This window comes from Toxotes jaculatrix, chromosome 15 (genome assembly GCF_017976425.1).
Source record: "Toxotes jaculatrix isolate fToxJac2 chromosome 15, fToxJac2.pri, whole genome shotgun sequence".
Lineage (NCBI taxonomy): Eukaryota > Metazoa > Chordata > Actinopteri > Toxotidae > Toxotes > Toxotes jaculatrix.
In genome coordinates, this window is record NC_054408.1 from 6797476 (window position 1) to 6818388 (window position 20913).

General features: G+C 41.0%; 1 protein-coding gene across 2 annotated transcripts in view; it reads left to right on the plus strand.

Annotated features, from left to right (window-relative positions):
* nalcn (sodium leak channel, non-selective) overlaps positions 1-19168 on the plus strand; it is a 55731-nt gene extending 36563 nt beyond the window's left edge. Inside the window, exons 19-47 of one of the 2 annotated variants that reach the window (XM_041057145.1) lie at positions 5634-5770; positions 6568-6709; positions 6965-7038; positions 7968-8069; positions 8200-8269; positions 8454-8545; positions 8649-8771; positions 9036-9092; positions 9643-9763; positions 9858-9989; positions 10125-10292; positions 10755-10859; positions 11428-11534; positions 11622-11742; positions 11851-11949; positions 12152-12245; positions 13783-13889; positions 14036-14110; positions 14220-14339; positions 14448-14516; positions 14626-14774; positions 14903-14996; positions 15299-15431; positions 16302-16417; positions 17051-17208; positions 17382-17532; positions 17650-17799; positions 17935-18052; positions 18301-19168. In XM_041057145.1, coding sequence (XP_040913079.1) covers positions 5634-5770; positions 6568-6709; positions 6965-7038; positions 7968-8069; positions 8200-8269; positions 8454-8545; positions 8649-8771; positions 9036-9092; positions 9643-9763; positions 9858-9989; positions 10125-10292; positions 10755-10859; positions 11428-11534; positions 11622-11742; positions 11851-11949; positions 12152-12245; positions 13783-13889; positions 14036-14110; positions 14220-14339; positions 14448-14516; positions 14626-14774; positions 14903-14996; positions 15299-15431; positions 16302-16417; positions 17051-17208; positions 17382-17532; positions 17650-17799; positions 17935-18052; positions 18301-18443 — 3327 coding nt within the window. In that variant the 3' untranslated portion in view covers positions 18444-19168. The remainder of the gene's footprint in view (positions 1-5633; positions 5771-6567; positions 6710-6964; positions 7039-7967; positions 8070-8199; positions 8270-8453; positions 8546-8648; positions 8772-9035; positions 9093-9642; positions 9764-9857; positions 9990-10124; positions 10293-10754; positions 10860-11427; positions 11535-11621; positions 11743-11850; positions 11950-12151; positions 12246-13782; positions 13890-14035; positions 14111-14219; positions 14340-14447; positions 14517-14625; positions 14775-14902; positions 14997-15298; positions 15432-16301; positions 16418-17050; positions 17209-17381; positions 17533-17649; positions 17800-17934; positions 18053-18300) is intronic. The other variant, XM_041057144.1, reaches the window with a different exon arrangement.
* Positions 19169-20913: the final 1745 nt, after the last annotated feature.

The window sequence follows — 20913 nt, forward strand, 5'->3', positions numbered from 1 at the left end:
ATTATTTATGAATTAAACTAAAAGCCTGTCCTCCATTTATGTGATTTAATGGACCAAGGACTTTTGGGGATTTAGTGAAGGAGAAGAAAGGCGAGGAAGACAGAGGGTGCAGAGAAGAAAAGAGCATACCCCTTGGAGAATCCCAATACAATGTGTTCTTATCTTTTGAATGTCACCTTCAGTTTTCTGTTGGAAGACACTCTAGGCACTCTGCCCCTACTATGTTCCAAAACTAGCCTGATCTCTCTCTCTCTCTCTCTCTCTCACACACACACACACACACACACACACACACACACACACACACACACACACACACACACACACACACACTAAAACTGCACAGGCACTCAGATGTAGAAACATCACCTGTGTACGAAATTAGCTTTAGCTTTAAATCCTTTTGTCTTTTTTGTTTTTATTTTTACGTTTGCACTTTGCTGCACTTAGATTAGTGCTGATTAGTATTTTCTTGAGTTGTGTACTCTAGTAAAACAACAGATTTTCTGCTCAAATAATTTTTGTTGCTGTTTTTAGCATTAAAAATACATTATTTTTGTTTAAACCAAACATTTGTTAACAGTACAAACATCCTTACTTTTAAGATGACTTTATTTGGCACTTTAGACCTTATTAATAGAGTGTTGTAAACACAGACATGAAATATGGGGAGAGGGATGAGAGTGACATGAAACAAAGGTTCCAAGCCAGGGATGTTGTGATTACATGGCCTGAGTCTTAACCACTAGACTACCACGATGCCTCATCAACATTAGACCTGCACCCAAATGCACACAGTTGGGCGCTATATAGTTTTGGATATTGAGATAATGATATTAACAGTACTTGCTTTGGGTGCTGGAGGTAGCTATTCAAGGTTTATGAGCTGTGTGGCTTTACAACAGCTCCACAGCATGGCTCATTACCCAGCTAATGAGAGAAGAGGGTGACCCTGCTAACTCGCTCTCAGTTCTTGCACCCCTGGGTATTACAGCTGGATTGGCCCAAGGCCAGGGGAACCCGACCAAGACTTAATGGAATGTGGAGTGCAAACAGGTTAGTATGTATGACATAGACCACCCATGTTTTGAGATTTCTATGTACAGTATGACCATTGAAGAAGTGCAGGGTTATAAAGAGACAGAAGAACATGCATACAGTCTTTTGATGACTTATTACCATGTTGAACGATGGATTATGCGAAAAGTAAGGTTGACTTGTATTAATACTATTCCATGATGACACATACACACGTTCTCTCACATACACAGCTGTTGTCTGGTGTTGCTGGTGAATGGCAGGCTCTGATGTCTGAATGGTAAAATGTGGACGACTTTACTTACATCCTCGCAGGCACTCGGTGAGTGTGTGTGGGCAGCAGTTTTGTAGGCGGCTGTTCATCAGTTGCCTATTGTTCCGCTGGCTACTCTCACAGATATTCATACTCTACATTTGCATGCCTCTGAGGCACTTTCACAGGACTGATCAGAGCGTTTAGGGATTGCACAGTGGGGAAAATGAGTATCCACATGCCTTTCAGAGTCGATACAAGTGCTTTTGATTTTTATGAGGTCTTATGCTAAAATGCTCAAATGACCAGAATGCTTGAAAGAGGTGAAAGATTTTGACTGTTATTTTTTTTGTACTGCTATATCAGTGATTTCCAAGTGGTAGCACGCAGTTGAAGGATCAGTTGTTCGAAGGGCTATAAGTTGTTAACTGGCTGTAAGCACTGAGCTGATAGTGTGAAATAAAGCTGTCATGACAGCATGAGTATTCTGAATGTAATCATATAAATTATATGGAAGTATTATATGCAAGTATTAAAACGAATCATGCAGGGTTTTACTTCTTTGCCCCTGCAGAAGAAGAGCTTTTACACTCATTCTAAGTACTTTTACTCCCAGCTGGTTTTCACCCCATACTGTGTAAGACTCTTCAACCCCTTGTCTGAACTATAGCTATGACTGAATTTGGTCTAATGCTACTATGGACAGCATTGGTTTTTCTTCCTCTCAGCCTAGGTCAGGAAAGCTGTGGAAATCCCGGCCGGAAAGCTCCCTGGCTCAGCCGAGCCTGAAATTGGCTTGAATGGAGGGGGAAGCAGTGGCAGGTCACCTGAATGGGTCTCAAGGCAAAACATATTAGTCTCGGCTCCACTGTTACACCACTATACACTAAATCTCATCTGCGGCAAGCGAAGCAGTAGTTTTGATTTATCAACCACTGACTGTGACACAAAGGGAAACAGAGACATTTTTTTTCCTTCACACACACCTACAGACATACAGGTGGAAAGCATATACTACACATGATTGTCTCATGCACACACACTTAGAAATAATGCTTATCCTTTAACACTTACACCTGGAAAAAAATGATTTTGGGGCAGCTATAACACAAGCTGTGAACACAGAACTGATATATTATCCGTCACACTTATAAAACTGATATGGATGACTTGTTAGCAAAGACTTGTCTATTGACACTTTTAGCAGATAGAGAGCAATATTAGCATTTGATTCAAGTTTGTGTTCACAAGGCAAATCCAGGTATACTCTCCTTTTAGTCGTTTTGGTTTCATGAGAGAAATATTTGGCTCTGTGGCTGCTTCTGCAGTTTAATCTCTGTTTGTTGCTGGGTGGGTAACTTACAATGAGTTTCTAGAGCCTTGTCGCCGCAAACAGACACTTGAGAGTCAACCAAAGCAGTAAAGCTGCAAGCTGTGAAACCCAAGCAATGGGGCTGAAACACACTGTAAAGCTGAGAGGAGCTATAATAAGGTGATATAGCTCTTCCTGGGTTCATTACTATTTTTTTTTTTTTGGTCTTAATTTTAATCCTTTATTGTCCCACAATGTGGGACAATAAATCCATTGTGCTTGCCAAGTAATCGAACCGGCAACCCTCCGATTTCCGGTGGTCCAAAGTCCAAAGCCGCACTCTTAACTTGGCCACTCCCACTATTAGTGATGCCTTTCACATAGGCCACAAGTAGTCATGTGATTCATGGATGACATTATTGTCATGTGTGCACTTTGATACAGGTGGAAGCACTTCCTCCTGCCTGACACAGTAACCCATAGAACCAGTAATCAGTAGAGAACAGATTTCACTGGTAAGTGGTCTGTCCCTGAGCTGGTGTGTGCTTTATTGATCCTATGTATTGACCAGGCTCAAGGCCCAATGTGTTAGTACGTACAGTTAATAGTGATCTATGGCAGATTATTGGTGTACCGACTCACAAGGTGGACCTTTTATGGAACAGCCTTACATTGTGTTAGTAATTAAGGAAACTATTTGTTTTGGTAGTACAGCAAATGCTTCTTCTTACATAGGCCTCCTGGACATTAATTGCCATGAAGGGTGATAACACTTCCCCAGACAAAAGCTTCTAAATGATGCATGGTACAGTAAACTCTACAGTGAAATACATTTAGTGCATTTTTGCTAATTCCGCAGCAGGAGGATCCCCAGATGCAGCATCCATGCATCCATTAGCTACACTGCTATCCTTTGAGGGTCACGGGGTTTGGGAGTTGGGGGGCTGGAGCCAATCTCAGCTGACATTGAGCGAGGTGCACAGTATGCTTCTACAGGAATCCCATGCAGGCATGGGGACAATATGCAAACTGCGCACAGAAAGGCACCAGCCAGCTGGTAGGCAGGTTCAAACCCTGAATGTTTTTGCTGTGAGGCAACAGCACTAGCCACTGTACCACTGTGCCACCTTCAAATTCACCATATAAATAAATGAAAAAGATTTTAATAACAGTTCTTTTTGAATGTCTAATTCTGTTCCTGCCACTCTTCTTTTTCCGCTTTTGGGAAAACAGAGTGGAAGGAAAAATATGAGATCAGTGAGGAATGGAGGCAGTGAACAGAATCTGAGGCTGAATCTAAGATCCTGATACTGGGGCAGTCTTGTATAAAGAGATGTGGATAGATGCTCACTTTGATGGAGAAGAACAAATTCTTCAAGAGCTGGAGGATGGGAGATGAACAAAGAGAGCAACAAAAGGACAATAGATGGCAGACAAAGTTTTGCTGTAATGGGATACTGCTGCAGATAAGGGTGTAGAGCCTTGGATAAACTGGATCTCGCTGAGTTGGCCCAATTGATTAGGACCTTTGGGAACAGTAAGGTCCATATTAATTCTGCACAGTATGTTTGTTTCGCGTGTGTGTGTGTGTGTGTGTGTGTATACGTGTGTGCATGCTTGTTTGAGAATTTCTGTTTGTGTGTGTTTTTGCTTCAGCATCCAAATGTATAGGTACTATTTGAGATGACTGCAGCACTTTCCACAAGTTTTACCCAGAGAACTGCAGCACAAGAGAGAAGCTCACAATTTTGCTTAACACATTTTTATTTTCTACTCTATATGGATGCAGATACCATTTTTAAGAGAACCCATTTTTCTATTTCTAATCATCCCTTCTGTTTTGTGTCAGTATTATTTTCCCATACATTTCCTTCTTTGAGTTTTCCCTTTCTTATTTTTGTCTCGATCTCTGCCTCTTTCTATCCTATCTTTCTGTCCTGGGAGTCAGAATGTAGACAGAAAGCCTAGGCAAGCAAATGCTGCGCATAATTTCATCTTCACAGTATGCCACTCACCACTCACCCACTCAGGGCAAAAAAGAAACTCCCACACTTTAGTCTGCTAGAAAAAGAAAATGGATAGACAGATTTCCATTCCCTCCTTTGTCAGGTCTCTCCTTCCCCCGGCTGTTATCCCTCAAAAACGAGAGGCTGTTCTAGTCGTTCGGTCACTCTCAGTCAGACGACTGCAGAAAGAAATACCAATACACATGAACAGAATGGAGGGACGTTTTCATTGGTAGACAGACAGCCAAACGGGATGACGGACAGGAAAAATATTCACCAAGCCCAGTCAGTGTATTTCACAACGCTTGTCTGCTATGAATGATAAGCTGCCATTCACCATCTCACCAAATGCAGTTCACTTCCAGGCCTAATCTGCAATGCATCAGGGGTTATCTCCAGGCACCCAGACAGAGAATACCTGCAAGGGAATTTCAATCAGCCTCCGCCATATGTAATTAAATGGAAATAATTGGTTTCTTTCCTTTGTCATTTTTTTTATTTCTGTAGCCCCGTGCCACAGTGCTTAGGCCTGCACACATGCACATCATTCTAACTGTCGCTACCTTTTCTTTTCTCCATTAACCACTCCAAAGTAATCTTTCTTTTTTCTTTTGTTGCTTTCTCCATTCTTTTCTAAAAGTAAGTGGAATCTCATCCTAAATGTGGTTGTCTGTGCTCTATGTGGTGTGTGTGTTGTAGGTAAGTGTGTTGCTGCCATCATCAGGCAGACACATAAAGCTGCACTCTTAAAGCCAAGTTAGAACCTCTGTATTTGTTGTTTTTCTCTGGCACTGCCAGGCTTAGTCTCATGTTTTTTCTCCATAAATATCAAGGGTAACCTCATGCAGTCCTCAAAATCCCAAACTTTCCCACACCCAAAACTCAAGTTAACTGTGTCCCTCTTTTCCCTTTTTTCAATCCCTCTTTTCTTCATTTTCACCACGTGGCTGCCTTACCTTTTTACAGTATCTTGTCTTGTTCTTCTGTTCTCTACATGAACTGGCTCTCTCCTTCCCTCTGTTAGCTAAAGCAAAGTGAAGCCAATGCTGACACCAAAGAGAAGCTCCCTCTACGACTCAGGATCTTTGAAAAGTTCCCCAACAGGCCCCAGATGGTGAAGATCTCCAAGCTCCCTTCTGATTTCACTGTGCCCAGGATCAGGTACACCATTACAAGCAGACTCGCATGTTTTTTTTTTTGGGATATATTTATAAACCTAAATGTCTGTTTTACTGCTGAGAATGTGCTTTAATATAAATTTATCCTACAACCATTTTATGAAAACAGATTGTTGTTCAGAAAACCAGCTGTCTTGTCAAAAATGTTCATTAAGTGATGTATCTTATATTTCAAACACAAATAACAGTTATTTTATGTCCTAAGGAGAAGAAGAATTGAGTCATTAGAAAGGGTAACAATATCCATCATGCCTAAACAGACCTACATTAGCTCAAGGAAAAGCCAAGGAAAAAAAAACAATGCTTTATTGAGTAGTGAGTTCCACTAAGTTCATTACAACAAACATCACAACAACGAGCACTGAAAATGTTAAACCTTTGAATGTTCTACTATTCCTAGTAGGTAGCAACAACTAATATTCTGCAAGAAGGCCTTTTGTATCTTATGCAGTGTTTAGCAGAGAGGAGTTTTTAGCAGGAGAGCTGAACTGTGTCCAACACCGCGGACCCCATAATCAGTTTTATCATTTAGTTACTGATTAGTGCACAGCTGGGTCCTTTGCTCTCCCAGAAATCCCCCTCTGCGACCCATCTGCCAGGCTGCTGCAGCAAGTACTTCCAATGACATATTTTGCAGCTGAATTTTGACCAGAATGGTTGAGTTATACTGTACCACTATGACTATTCCTGTACCTTTAAGCACATGGACTTCCTCAGTTGGAAGCCAAGCATTAAAATTGATCACATTTGTGTGTATGTGTTGTTTGTTGCGTACTCCAGGGAGAGTTTTATGAAGCAGTTCATTGATCGACAGCAGCAGGACACCAGTTGTTTGTTCCGGCGTCTTCCCTCCGCTTCATCCTCCTCCTGTGACCACTCCAAACGCTCAGCCATTGAAGACAACAAGTATATCGACCAAAAGGTACTTCCACACACTCGGTCTCTTACTCACTTACTCTTTCGCTCTCTTTTATACACACACACACACACCCACAGAAGGTGGAGACCAGGGTGATAACTCAACTTCTGTGGCTAAACACACAGTAGATAAACCATAGCTATAGCACTAGAAAATTCTACTTCAAATTTACTGTTGTGTGTAAATGGTGTGTTTTTGGATGATGCACTGAATTTAACAAACTCCCAGCTAATGTACTCTCTCTATGTCCTCTTTCAGCTTCGCAGATCAATATTTAGTATCCGAGCTCGTAACCTCCTAGAAAAAGAAACTACTATCAATAAAATCCTGCGGTAAGACACATCTTTACCTCCCCACTAAGTGTGGCGTTGCTAGTTTTGAATAAAGCTGTTTTTTCAACAATATTTCAGTGGCTATATTTTCACCAACTAGATATGTTTAGTATGCATCGTCCACTGTCACGAAATACATTCCAGTCTTTGTGTGGGTAAAATCAGTAATGCATATACATATTTGATGTAGCTCTGTTGCAGTAGTACTCTGGTATTGTTAATGCCTCTTTCTTTCTTGCACACACGCACGCAGATCCACTTCAGACTCATTTACTCTCGCGATGAAGTAAATGGATAATTTGCTGTTCAGCATGGCAGAGCTGGCGCTAAGTGTAGATTAGCTCGCTGCCACTGTGTCCAATCTGGATCGCTCTCCCTCCCCCCTCACCCACCTTATTCTGTCAGTCTGAAAGATAGACAGCATATCAGTAATCATAACACGTTCTGTCTGGCCTGCCATCTTCCACGCAAACACACAATTAGGCTCACAGTCGCACCAACATAGGCAAACAGACACAGTCCAGCATAAGCAGGCACTCATTCATACTTGTTGGCAATAAACAAGTAATTGCTCAGAGTCTTGATAAATGATTAAAGTACACAGGCTGATGGTGCCCACGGTGTCGTTAGCTCTGTTCTGGTACATGACTCTGCTGTTAGCCAGAACAGGCATTACTGCGTGGAGTCACATACACACGCAAACAGACACACACACTGAATAATGGAATGATTGGAACCTTTCAAAATAAATGCCTGGATCACTGCTCAGATGAGTCCAGACTGACGTAGGCAGGAGCTAGCTTGTTAGACAGGAATATGGATCAGATCCAGCTGTGTTTTTATTGCCAGCTGATTACACGCTGATATTTTTTAATCGTCATTATTGATCACGAGGAGAGAAAAAATATTTTTGTGTTTGTGTTTTCCAGGGCTTGTACCAGACAGCGTATGCTAAGTGGATCTTTTGAGGGCCAGCCAGCCAAAGAACGCTCCATACTCAGTGTCCAGCATCACATACGGCAAGAGCGCAGGTCTGTCAGCACACACGGAAACACACAAACACATACAGAAATGCAGACAAGCGCAATCTTATATACATTTGCTGTACTATTTGATACCTCTCTGCATTTTCTCTCATAGTCTCCTTTTTTTTATGTGCAGATCACTGAGACATGGTTCTACAAGCCAGAGGATCAGCCGAGGGAAGTCGTTGGAGACTCTCACCCAAGATGTGAGCATGCACACATGCACACTGACAAATTTATTGTACTGTGTGCTTGTGTCTTCCCTGAAAAAAGCTGTTCTCGAACATGGCTGTGGTTCATGATTTCCTCCAACATTACTCAAAATAAGTAAGAAGTATTAAGACGTCAGTAGAAAGTGTGAATAGAGAAATTGTCTCTTCTGTTACCCAGCATTCCAGTACTGTACGCTACCGCAACGCCCAGAGAGAGGACAGTGAGATCAAGATGATCCAAGAAAAGAAAGAACAAGCAGAGATGAAAAGGTATTCAGTTCAGTTAACCATAGTTTGTAGTCACAATTTGGCCATTGTTATATCATACAGTAACTGGCGTTTGTCCTGTATCTCTGCTTGTGTGTCTATGTAGAAAAGTCCAGGAGGAGGAACTGAGAGAAAATCACCCTTACTTCGATAAGCCTCTCTTCATTGTGGGTCGGGAACACCGCTTCAGGAACTTCTGCAGGATGATTGTTCGAGCTCGCTTTAATGCGTAAGATCAGTCTTACATTTAAACTTTAAAGCTTTGTATTTAGTTAAGTTAGAACTTCTCCTCTCAATTTGTATATATGTTTATACCCACACAAAATTTTTGGTTGGGAAAAAAGAGCTAAATTGCAGCATATCTTTGGGTAAATACCCTTGTGAGTCTGGCTCATAAGACAGATTAATTTCATTTTGTGCAACTCCAGAAAAATGTGGTGTCTTTTTGTCAAAATGCTGACAATTTATTTTATGTGTATGAATTCATATCTAGATCCAAAACTGACCCCATAACAGGAGCAGTGAAGAACACCAAGTACCACCAACTGTAGTAAGTGTGATGAATTATTGATTTCTTCACTCTCTATTGATCTGTTCATTCTACAGCAGTGGAATACTTATTAAATCTGTATCTTATTACCTGCCTGTTGTGCTTCCCTAAAACTGTGGTAAGGAATGAAAATTCTCAAATGAAGAGCTGTGAAATAGATTTTACCCACTATGCAGCCTGATAGTAATTCAGCCAAGCACAGATTTTGATTATTAAAGTGAGAGGCAGTCCTTTGTATTGGATACCGTTGGTGCCAGGGGATTTTTACTGACATCCTGCTGTACAACAGTTTGGGCCGCTCACACATGCACACACAAACATTTGTTCACTCTCACTTTCTGATGTCTCTCCTCACAGATCCTCCCTCTCTTTTTTCTGTCCCTCATCTAGTTCTCTTGAATTATGATTATTTGCTGGTTTGCAAACCAAATATCTTTCTTGACCTACTTACATTGTTTTCCTGTTTGTAAATTCTCAAAATCTAAAGTTCCTGTGTTTTTCTGTAACATTATTTGTGTGTGTGTGTGTGTGTTTGTGCATGTCCTTGTAGCGATCTTCTGGGACTGGTCACCTATTTGGACTGGGTGATGATTGTAGTAACCATCTGCTCCTGCATCTCCATGATGTTTGAATCACCTTTCACCAGAGTCATGCACGTCCCCACATTGCAGGTATTAAAATCGCACGAATGGATTGCTATGTAAAAAGGCAAGAGTGAACTACATAAATGCACAGATTTTGTTAAAACCATTGTGTCTGTTTCAGATTGGGGAGTATGTGTTTGTGATTTTTATGAGCATCGAGCTCAACCTGAAGATCATGGCCGATGGTCTGTTCTTCACCCCCACAGCTGTCATCAGAGACTTTGGAGGAGTCATGGACATCTTTATCTATCTTGTGAGAAATATCAACTGATCTAAAGGCTGTTTCTAAAGGCTAGAATAGCACTGAAGCAGCAACAAATTTTCTCGTTATTTTCGGATTTCTCCTCCCTTAACCATTCATCGCTTCCCTGCTGTGTGGCTACTGTAGGTGAGTCTGATCTTTCTGTGCTGGCTGCCTCCTGACGTCCCTCCTGAGTCTGGGGCTCAGCTGCTGATGATGCTGCGCTGCCTGCGTCCGCTCAGGATCTTCAAGCTGGTACCCCAGATGAGGAAGGTGGTGCGGGAGGTTCTCAAAGGATTTAAGGAGATCTTCCTGGTTAGTGGCCATGTACAATTTCCATTTGTGTGCACTTCAGCCTTAAGTACTTAAGATATTTCTACATCAGATATCGAGGTGCTTTGAGGTACTTTACCACTGATTTATGAAATTTTGGCAGTAAATTGTTCATGCTTTATAGCATATGACTCAAAACATACACAAATTCAACTGGGATTTGTACACTAATGCATCTTATTAAGCTTTATTGAATTGTGCTCTTGTTATTATTATAATCTTAACCATCTCTGGGCTTTGCTTACCTTTCGCTTTCTTACCAAGGATTTTATTATATTATCAGAAATGTACAATAGTTACTGATTCTCACTGGGTCTGACATGGATTTTCCTAGCTGAGGTCCTACATCCACAGTTGTCAGACATCCTTAGCTTGCTCTTTAATCTCTCAGGCTCGGATTATGTTGAACTGTCTTCCTTAAACTCTTGATTGATTCTTCTGCAGGTTTCCATTCTGCTACTCACACTAATGCTGGTGTTTGCAAGCTTTGGAGTTCAACTGTTCGCTGGAAAGCTTGCCAAGTGCAATGACCCCCATATCCTTAAACGGGTACAGCAAGAAGCATAATCTCCTCACTAAACCGCCCCTCCCACACCACACTTCCTGCAAAGAACCACAAGCTGAATAAGTATAAGGGGTTTCCCTCCTTCAAATCAATAATCCAGTGCTTCCTTTTATCCCACTTTCCTAACCGCAGTCATTTTACTTCTTTCAGCTTGTGCTATAGTAGATCTGTTATTATACATAAAAACCCTTTACACTTGGTTTTATGGTATAATCCTGAAACAGGTACTCAAAGAAGAATTTCATTTTGTAACAGTTTTGGTCTAATTTTTGGAATTTTGGCCTAATGATAATAAAAACATCATAGTCACCAAGTTATTTGGTGAGATCTGGGAATGTGCTGTTGATAATTCTGCATTACTATTATGCATTATTTACATATCAGCGAGGAGCAACACATGTTAATTATTAATGTTAATATAAGGACTTTTATTGTATTAAGTTAGTACAACATAGTAAAACAACTTAAGTAACAACTTTCCTGTTTTACTTGCTCTTCTAATGGTTGTGTCTAAATTCTGTGTGGTGCTGTGAAATGTGTGGTTGGTTACAGGAGGACTGTCATGGTATCTTCCGAATAAATGTCAGTGTTTCCAAAAACCTCAACTTGAAACTGAGGCCTGGGGAGAAGAAACCAGGTTTCTGGGTACCAAGAGTCTGGTATGACAGCTTGTTGTTTATGTGCTACTTGATTTAAGATGTTTTAATTCAGCCAGTGACTGATGTATCCATTCATTCCCTCTCCAGGGCCAACCCTCGTAATTTTAACTTTGACAATGTAGGAAATGCCATGTTGGCTCTGTTTGAAGTGCTGTCGCTCAAAGGCTGGGTGGAAGTCCGAGATGTCATTATTCACCGCGTCGGACCGGTACTAAACCTGAACTTACCTTCCCAATGCCTTTCATCATTGTGTTTTTTTTTCTTTAATCTAACAGAACCGTTACTCAGCTCAGTTTATATTTCTCTGTGCCTGCAGATCCATGGCATCTACATCCATGTCTTTGTTTTTCTGGGCTGTATGATTGGACTCACTCTGTTTGTAGGAGTTGTCATTGCAAATTTCAATGAGAACAAGGTAAGAGCCACACATATAGATATGGCTTCCTCCTTTTTCAAGATTATTTCAAGATTATTGGGGATTATTTGGCAGCAGAAAGAATAGAGAAGCAGACAGGAAAGAACAAAGTTGGTGCTGTTGCACATGGTACACAGTGTTCATTCTAGGCTGGCAAATACAGCACCTCTTGGATTTTGATGTGTTGTGTCTCCACCACCAGGGTACTGCCCTGCTAACAGTGGACCAGAGAAGATGGGAGGATCTGAAGAGTCGACTGAAAATAGCTCAACCTCTCCACCTGCCCCCTCGCCCAGGTACAAACATGCATATTGAAAGACAATCACATATGATGAATGCTTTGGAAATTGTTCTGTAATACAATACAGAGATAGAGTATCAAGCTCGGCATCATGGCAGTCTCTTGATTGATCGTGTGATGTGTGTGTGTGCCTGTGCATTGTTAAGCAGCCACCTGCATGATTAATCCATATTTAATAGTCCTTGTTTTTCATTGAGGATTGATCCCTTGAGGGATTCATCATGACACCCAAATGATGACTAGCAGCAGTAATGAAAAAACTGAATATGAAGACAGATAATGCGAAAGGCCCAGACACTGAATCATGCCTGTCTCAGCCTCCCACATGAAATTTATTTTACTGAATTTATCACATTTACACGCCTCTGTTGAAGTAAACTACAATCTTTATCTACACTAAATTCACATTTATAGAACGTACTAACCGGATAAGTGCCTTATACTGAGTCTACTTAAATTTTACACACAGTCTAATGCTATTGATTACAATTCAACATGGGAATATTGTACATTTACACTGTTGCTCTTCCTTGTGTGATTAGAGTCGTGAGAATGGTTGGAGGCTGTGTGGGAAATCGCCTGTTGGTAGAGCTGAGGCTGAGAACTAACAGAAAATCAATGGCTTCAGTTTTAGTCAGCACCGCCGCTGCCACCAGCAGTATCAACCTGACTTTGATCCACATCCAAAGGCCCTCGGCATTGGCGCCACTCACTCACTACTGGCAGATCATTACGGCACCCGAGCCAGCCTTTACTCACTGGTCCTTCTCAAAGTACTTGCAAAAATTGTCTCAGTGGTCAGCAGTCATATGTAATCAGAGCGCCTGACTCTGGAAGTTCTGTTGTTAGATCTCTGTTTTACATTCACTGGATATTAAACTCCCTGCTTTGAAGGGGACACTAGGGACCGTTATAACAAGGACTTGAACTCAATATCTCTTCTAACAAGGATTTGTTGTGACAAGAATAAAGTATTACAACAAATTTAAAGCTGAAATGCTGACAGATGAAACAAGCACAGATTTGAACTGCAAGTGTTGTGTAAATGGAACCAATTAATTTTTGAATCCAAGGGTTCAGTTAGGGTGGGTAGGTGCTTTTGCAATGGCCAATCACATCAGCTACTCATCCCTTTTTAAAGCAGAGGCTAGGTTCCTTTTGTACCTTTGTGAAGACGACCTTTCTCTTTGCATTGTTGGCATTTTAACCTTATCTTGACACAGATGCCTCTACATGAATAAATGTGTATAAAATCTGCAGCACTATCACAGTGCTAGTAACATCCAAACAGTCCATGAGTGCCATCTGCAGGGTACTAAGGTATACTACCACAAATTCAAGTATAGTAGGCATACACAGACCACTGCCACAGCTTCAGATATTCAGATCTGATCACTGACGTGACGATGATCTTAGGTTCTGCCCTAACTGAAAACATTAACGCAAACAATCTCCACCTAGAGGTTTGTTTGTTTTTTTTCCAATTGCTCCATACCTTTCAGTAAACATGTTGTTTCTTATCTGACGCACAGAGAATGGTGGCTTCCGGGCCAAGATGTATGACATTACGCAACATCCCTTCTTCAAACGGGGCATTGCTGTGCTGGTGTTGGCACAGTCAGTGTTGCTCTCAGTCAAGGTAAAGCCTTATATCACATATATATGTATGCTTCTTGTTTTACTTTATCTACTATGAACATTTCTTCCGTGCAAAGTGAGGTGGTTTGTATTGGAATGTGCTGTACAGAAAAATATATATGTGTTGTGTGTGACTCTCTTTTCCAGTGGGATGTAGACGATCAAGTAACATTTCCCCTTGCCACCATGTCAGTAGTCTTCACCTTTATATTTGTACTGGAGGTGAGCTTGCCATCCTACGCATCCATCACTTTTTAAGGTTTTAACTTGATTGCTTTCTCTGGGTATAGAAATCTGTCCGATGCATTGAAGTGTTGGTGTTGTTCCCCAGGTGACCATGAAGCTGATAGCCATGTCTCCAGCGGGTTACTGGCAGAGCAGGCGAAATCGCTATGACCTGCTGGTCACATCACTGGGTGTCATCTGGATAGTTCTGCACTTTTCCTTGCTGGTAAAAAAAAATAAAAATCACTGTTTCATTATGCGAAAATTTTAGGAATTCTAATGTTAAGTATTTTAGCAAATATTATGAAAATGATTGTATAATTTTCCCCTCTAGAATGCTTATACCTACATGATGGGCACATGTGTGATTGTCTTCAGATTCTTCACAATATGTGGGAAGCATGTGAGTATGTTTTCTGAGCAAAAAACATATTTTCCCAAAAAAGTAATGTCTATTGTAGTAATGAAATATGGTTCTGAATGTTGTCTATGTGTGTGTTTCGTGTATTAAGGTGACGCTGAAGATGCTACTGCTGACTGTGGTAGTCAGCATGTACAAGAGCTTCTTCATCATCGTAGGCATGTTTCTCCTTCTCCTCTGCTACGCATTTGCTGGCGTCGTTCTCTTTGGAACTGTCAAATATGGAGAGAACATAAACCGGTAAGCATTGCATCTCCTTCATTATGCAGCTTGTTTTTGCTGATGAGCTCTGCAGGTTGTATGGAGTAGATCCAGTAAAACACATCGCCATAGAGCTATCTGAATCTGTCTCTCTCCCCTAATCGCAGGCATGCCAACTTCTCCACAGCGGGCAAGGCTATCACCGTTCTCTTCCGAATTGTCACAGGGGAAGATTGGAATAAAATCATGCATGATTGCATGGTAAGATGGGCTGCAGGTCCAGTTCACATTCCCATAAACAAAGGAACAGACCATCTATTCCCAATCTGGCAAAATACTGTTTGTTATTTGCTTTATATTTTGTGTTGAAAGGGTTGCTTCACATCAATTTTCTGCTGCCCTCCCAATACAGTGGAGGTGAATGGATTTTTGTTTGTTGTGCTCACAGCAAAATTAACTCTTAAAGTGGCAGTCTGCATGGCTAGATATCACTATGTAAAAAAAAAAGTTTTATTTCCCCATTTGTTAATGTGAATTATATTGTGATATATTTCTTTCCCAAGGTTCAGCCACCATTCTGCACCCCAGATAAACATCGCTACTGGGAGACTGACTGTGGCAACTATGCTGGAGCACTTATATACTTCTGCTCTTTCTATGTCATTATAGCTTACATCATGCTCAACCTACTTGTAGGTAAGTGTGTGTATGTACTTGTATGAGTGACATTGTAGGGACAAAAATCCGTTCACAGTCACATTATGCAGTCAAAACTACACAGTAAACCTTTATGGGTTGGTTGTGCTAAGTTTCTGGGGACTGAATTAAAGTGAAGGCGGAGTCCTAAGCGATCAAACCAAACGCGTGTGCATGTGTGCATGCATGGAAGCCATTCAAAAAGCTTATGCCTTCTGTGCACCAACGGGCTTTGTTTCATTTTCTGCTTTATGTTATGCAAGACTGCAGAACTCTGAAAGCACATTTACATGTTGCGCTCCAAAGACACAAGGACTCCCTCCTGAGAAAAGATTTTAGTCTATTACATCAGCATAATGATCACATCCCTTCATCCAGAAATCGTTATAGTCTCCCTCATGTCAAAGGCCATAAATTAAGGCGTGTGTAGAACTGACCTTTTGTAAGCAACTGTCTTTATGAACACGTCCCTCAAAACCACACACAAATGAAACAATGCATGATAAAGCAAGAAAAACAAGATTTGTCTTTGTATGAAAAGTAAACTAGAAAAACAAGTGGAAAAAATAAAGTCTGTCTTTCTTGCTTGTGTCTGTGTTTCGAGGTTCATTATAACAACAGCTCGGGTTTCAATCAACCCATTGTCATGATGATATAATGATTCATTCAGTCTCCCAGAAGCCTGGGCTCTAATCTCATGGGATCATAACATAAATAGATGTCTACAGTTCTAAAGGGCACCAGAACAACTTGCATTCATTGTTACACAAATTCAGATGATTGATGCATCTCACAATGAGAACTAAATAGATACTACTACTATGGAATATTTGCATCTTTGAGTGTTAATATCCCTTTCTATCATTGCAGCCATCATTGTGGAGAACTTCTCACTGTTCTACTCCACCGAGGAGGACCAGCTGCTGAGCTATAATGACCTGAGGCACTTCCAGATCATCTGGAACATGGTGGATGACAAACGGGAGGTGAGAAATTAGCAATAGGAAAGAGGATGAGGACACAGCAGAGGGTAGACGGTGACGATCATATGGCTATGAGCAAAGGATAATATAGAGAAGATAAAAGCTGCACAAAAGCTAATGAGAAGAGCTGAAGGGAATGGACTTTGGCATTGAATAATAGGGGAGAATGTAATTAGAACAGTGGGTGCTGGATTGAAAATGTAGACCCCCTCCTATTTATCCATGATGCCATCCGGATATAGGCATTTTTCAATTCTTTGTGCAAGCATGTGCAATTATAACACACAGAACAAGTATATTAGCAGGAGCCAATAATACATATTTGGTCCCAATCCAGATTCCAACCACGATCAGATTCCTCAAGAAAATAATGAGGAAAAAGTTATAACTTGTTAAATATTAAGCTCATAAACAGGACTCTGATTGAAAAGAAGATTTACAACAATTTACAACAATAACAACACAGGTGATAATGTTTCTCATTGAAACTGAGCTATGAACAGTCAGATCTCATGTGATCTTCACTCTCATGTACAGTTTAACAAAAATCTGAAGGATTTGAAATTCTGATTCAAGTGTCTGATCATAGACTTGAGTCAGCCGGTCAACCTGTGATTTCTCCGACTGTATCCCCAGGGTGTGATTCCGACATCTAGGGTGAAGTTCCTGCTTCGCCTGCTCAGAGGCAGGCTGGAGGTGGACCTGGACAAGGACAAGTTGCTGTTTAAACACATGTGCTATGAGATGGAGCGACTTCACAGTGGAGGAGATGTGACCTTCCACGATGTGCTCAGGTGATCGTGGGACAGCATATACAGCTCACACATGCTCTTCTACAGTGTATTAGTATTAAACAGATAATTTGGAATTATTATTTGGATTTGGAATAATTTGCAGAGTCAGTCACATCATAAATCATAATTTCTGGATTCTTTCTGTTTGTTTGTGTGTGTGTTTGATCATACAGCATGCTGTCATATCGTTCAGTGGACATTAGAAAGTCTCTCCAGCTGGAGGAGCTGTTGGCCAGGGAACAGCTGGAGTACACCATTGAAGAAGAGGTTGCCAAGCAGACCATACGAATGTGGCTCAAGAAATGCCTCAAACGTATCCGGGCGGTTGGTGTCTCAACAGAAAACACATAAACACGTTTAGCTTTTCCTATAATAGTCTACATACATGCATACAGCATGTCTCCACACACACTGAAGAGTTATGTCTATGTGCACTTACAGAAGCAGCAACAATCGTGCAGCATCATTCACAGCTTGAGAGAGAGCCAGCAGCAGGAGTTGAGCCGCTTCCTCAACCCCCCCAGCATAGAGACCACCGTGCCAAGTGAAGACCACAATACTAACAACCCAGACAACCCCTCACAGCCTGAGGTAAAGCCCCACATATGTGCCACGACTGCATACACACTCACACATGCTCACAGCTTGATATATAGCAAGCACATCATATAGTGTGCAGGTGTGTGCTTGCAATGGTGAAACAAAGGATATATCCTCTCTGTTTAGATGAGTGGTCTCCAGCAGTTACTCAGCCCCACGTTGTCAGACAGAGGAGGCTACAGGCAGGACTCTTCAGACCTAGGGAGACCACAGAGGAAGCTGGGACAGTGGCGGCTTCCTGCAGGTGTGATCGCTTATGTGTGCCGTCTGTTGCAAGTTGTACAGTTTTGCTGAGGTTGTTCTTCTAAAGTGAATTGGAAAAAAGCAGGTATGCCTCTACCGTGGAAAATCTGAGTTTATGTGACCTTATAGTTCAGAAAAGTAGCATATTTAAAGAAACTCTTATTTACAGTAGTGGCCCCTACTGTTGGAGAATTGGAAAAATGAGGACAAAAATACTGAGGTAAACTCTGTGTGTGTGTGTTGTGTCAGGTCGCACAAGTGTCAAGTCCATAGTGTGTAAGATGAACCCTGTCAACGATGAGGCTTCCTCAGGGTCAGAGGTGAAGAAGTGGTGGACCCGTCAGCTGACTGTGGAGAGCGATGAGAGCGGCGACGACCTCATCGACATTTAGAGATGAGTTGCAGTGCATCCTGCAGTTTTTTTTATAGAAGAGCTGGAAGTCTTGCTGGCTGACTCAACTTGTTTCATTTCCCCTTCTTTCTCCAATCAATGAAAACAAAGGTTTTTCTAATCTGTATATATATATAATTTTATATATATATATATAAATGTTGGCTGTGCGTGCAGGATGTCTGTGAGACATTTGTTGCAGGAGCCATTTTGACATGCAGTGACGATTTCATACCTCTGGGACAGGCATTATTTTTCCTCTGTGTTTTTCATGCATTATCATTGCTGAGGTTTTCTATGCAGGCTCATATGTTGTTAAAGCAGACTATGACAGAAAAGGACGTGTTGGATTTATGAAACGAACCAAGAAGCTGCTGCTGTGTACGTTTACTCTGTTCTGCTGTTTCAAGTCAGTGTTTGAAACCTGTAGTAATTGTTCTGATGCAGCTACAATAATTTGTGATGTCCTTTCACATCGATGCTTCGTCTCTGTTCGTCTGTTTTAGTCTGTGTTTCTTAATTGATTTTCTTATACTCACTTTATACCTAAACCAGGACACTTGTTCTTGTTGGTAGAACAAGCAAGTTAAAGTAACTTTTAGATCTATGACTGTGAATGTAATTACAAGTTAAATCTATCTTATTTATTGTCTGGAGTTAAAAAATGAAATATTTTGTAAATTATTATAAATCCTAAGCTTTATTGAGTATTCAGTTATTCCAATAAAGGCCTACACTGCTTAGGCATTTATGAGCAAAAGAATTGTTAGATCTCATTTCTTTTACATTACATTACATAGTTTCAGCAAACACGTTTGTCAGATGTGACAGTAAGGGAATTTAACATCCACAAGAGCATTTTCCTTAAATATATTTTACATTATAAAATGTGATTTATAATGTAATATATCTTCCTTGTCCAGTTTCACAGGACAGAGCTGCATAAATGTGGCAAGCTAATTAATTATCACAAATAACCAAACTTTTATAATGTTGGACATTTTGGAATTTGCACAAAACATTTAGGAACATTTATGATCACAAACATTTGGAGCATTTTGTTAGGTATAAGTGAAGTGCATATAGGCAAAGTGAATACAGTTTAAAATCCTAAAGCCCTAAATATGTGGTTTAAATTATTTCCAGTTGGAATTTTCCACAGTAGCATAAAAATCTCTGGCCCTGTTCAGCTCCCTTTATCTTTTAAATGCTAATTATACCCCACGATGTGCAACCTGTATTACCTGAGTGTTTCCTGTTTTGGCCATTCCATTATTCCCCTTGAAAACACGCCTCTCCCATGTTTATGACTTGTTTTATCCAGCAATTATAATCAGTTTACGGGAAATTTAATTACTCCTCTATGAGTAAAAGAAAATATGGGATTGGACTAACGAAGGGGGTAATTGAGTGGACAGATGTTGTTTAATGATTCTTCTCGTACACATCTGCTCAGATCAAACACTGTGCAATCCCCACCCCTTCTCTGGATAAGACTGCTGCCCTCTCCTGGATGCATGCTGAGCTGCCATGATGAGCGACTCAAGATTTTCCTCACCATGTGGTCCAAACTTTGTTCTTTACATTTTTTTTTTACTATATATGATGTGCAACTAGGAGGAGAAGCAACTCAATTTTGGTAGTTCCTGGGGTTGGGGTGTGTCACTGTCCTGTAGGGATACTTTATATTCTACTTTTTTTGTTTTCTTTCTTCCTCCTTAACATACTCTCCTATTGAGTCATTGCTTACTCTGGTGCCCAGCACTGTCTCCATTTCACAGCGATGACCGATGATGACAGTCCTGTCATCTGCTATGAGCAGCTTGCTGTGGATCTAGATGAGCTCAGTTTCCAACCAGCCATCCAGGTCAGCGTGAGTCGGCCGTCCACAGAATGAAATGTCGTCGATCCAGTAGGCACGCTCTGTGAGTATGGCACACACACCAACACTCACACACAAACACAAAGGTGTGTATATTAGTGTCTCATTTTATCTCTTGTGTTCCTTGATGATGTATTTCTTTCTAGTTAATTCATCAGACAGTTGCTCTGGGTCAGGTTTGAGCTAATTGACTATTGCACTCACATTCATACCGCCGGCTGCAGCTAAAGCATTTTCCCTTAACAAGGGCCCTTGTTAGACACAGAATTAGCCCATTAAACGAGACAAGGTCTTCATTTGTCCATTCAAACGCCCAGTAAGTTTCACAGTTGATGGAGTGTGTATGGGGTTTGCTGGATAATGACTGTGGGGGGAAAGCAGAGAGAGTGTAGAGAATCCTGTGGGACGCCTACTTGCTCTATAGAAATCATGACTTACTCACACATTCCAGTCTCTCGATGACTGAGTGCTCTCCCCAACATATGGTCCTGTAGGGAAACAGTGTGACATCAGCCCTCTTGCCAATCAACTGTCTTTAATTTATCTTTCCTCGCTCTTTCTTCTCCTCAGCTATTGCCTCTTAAGCTCC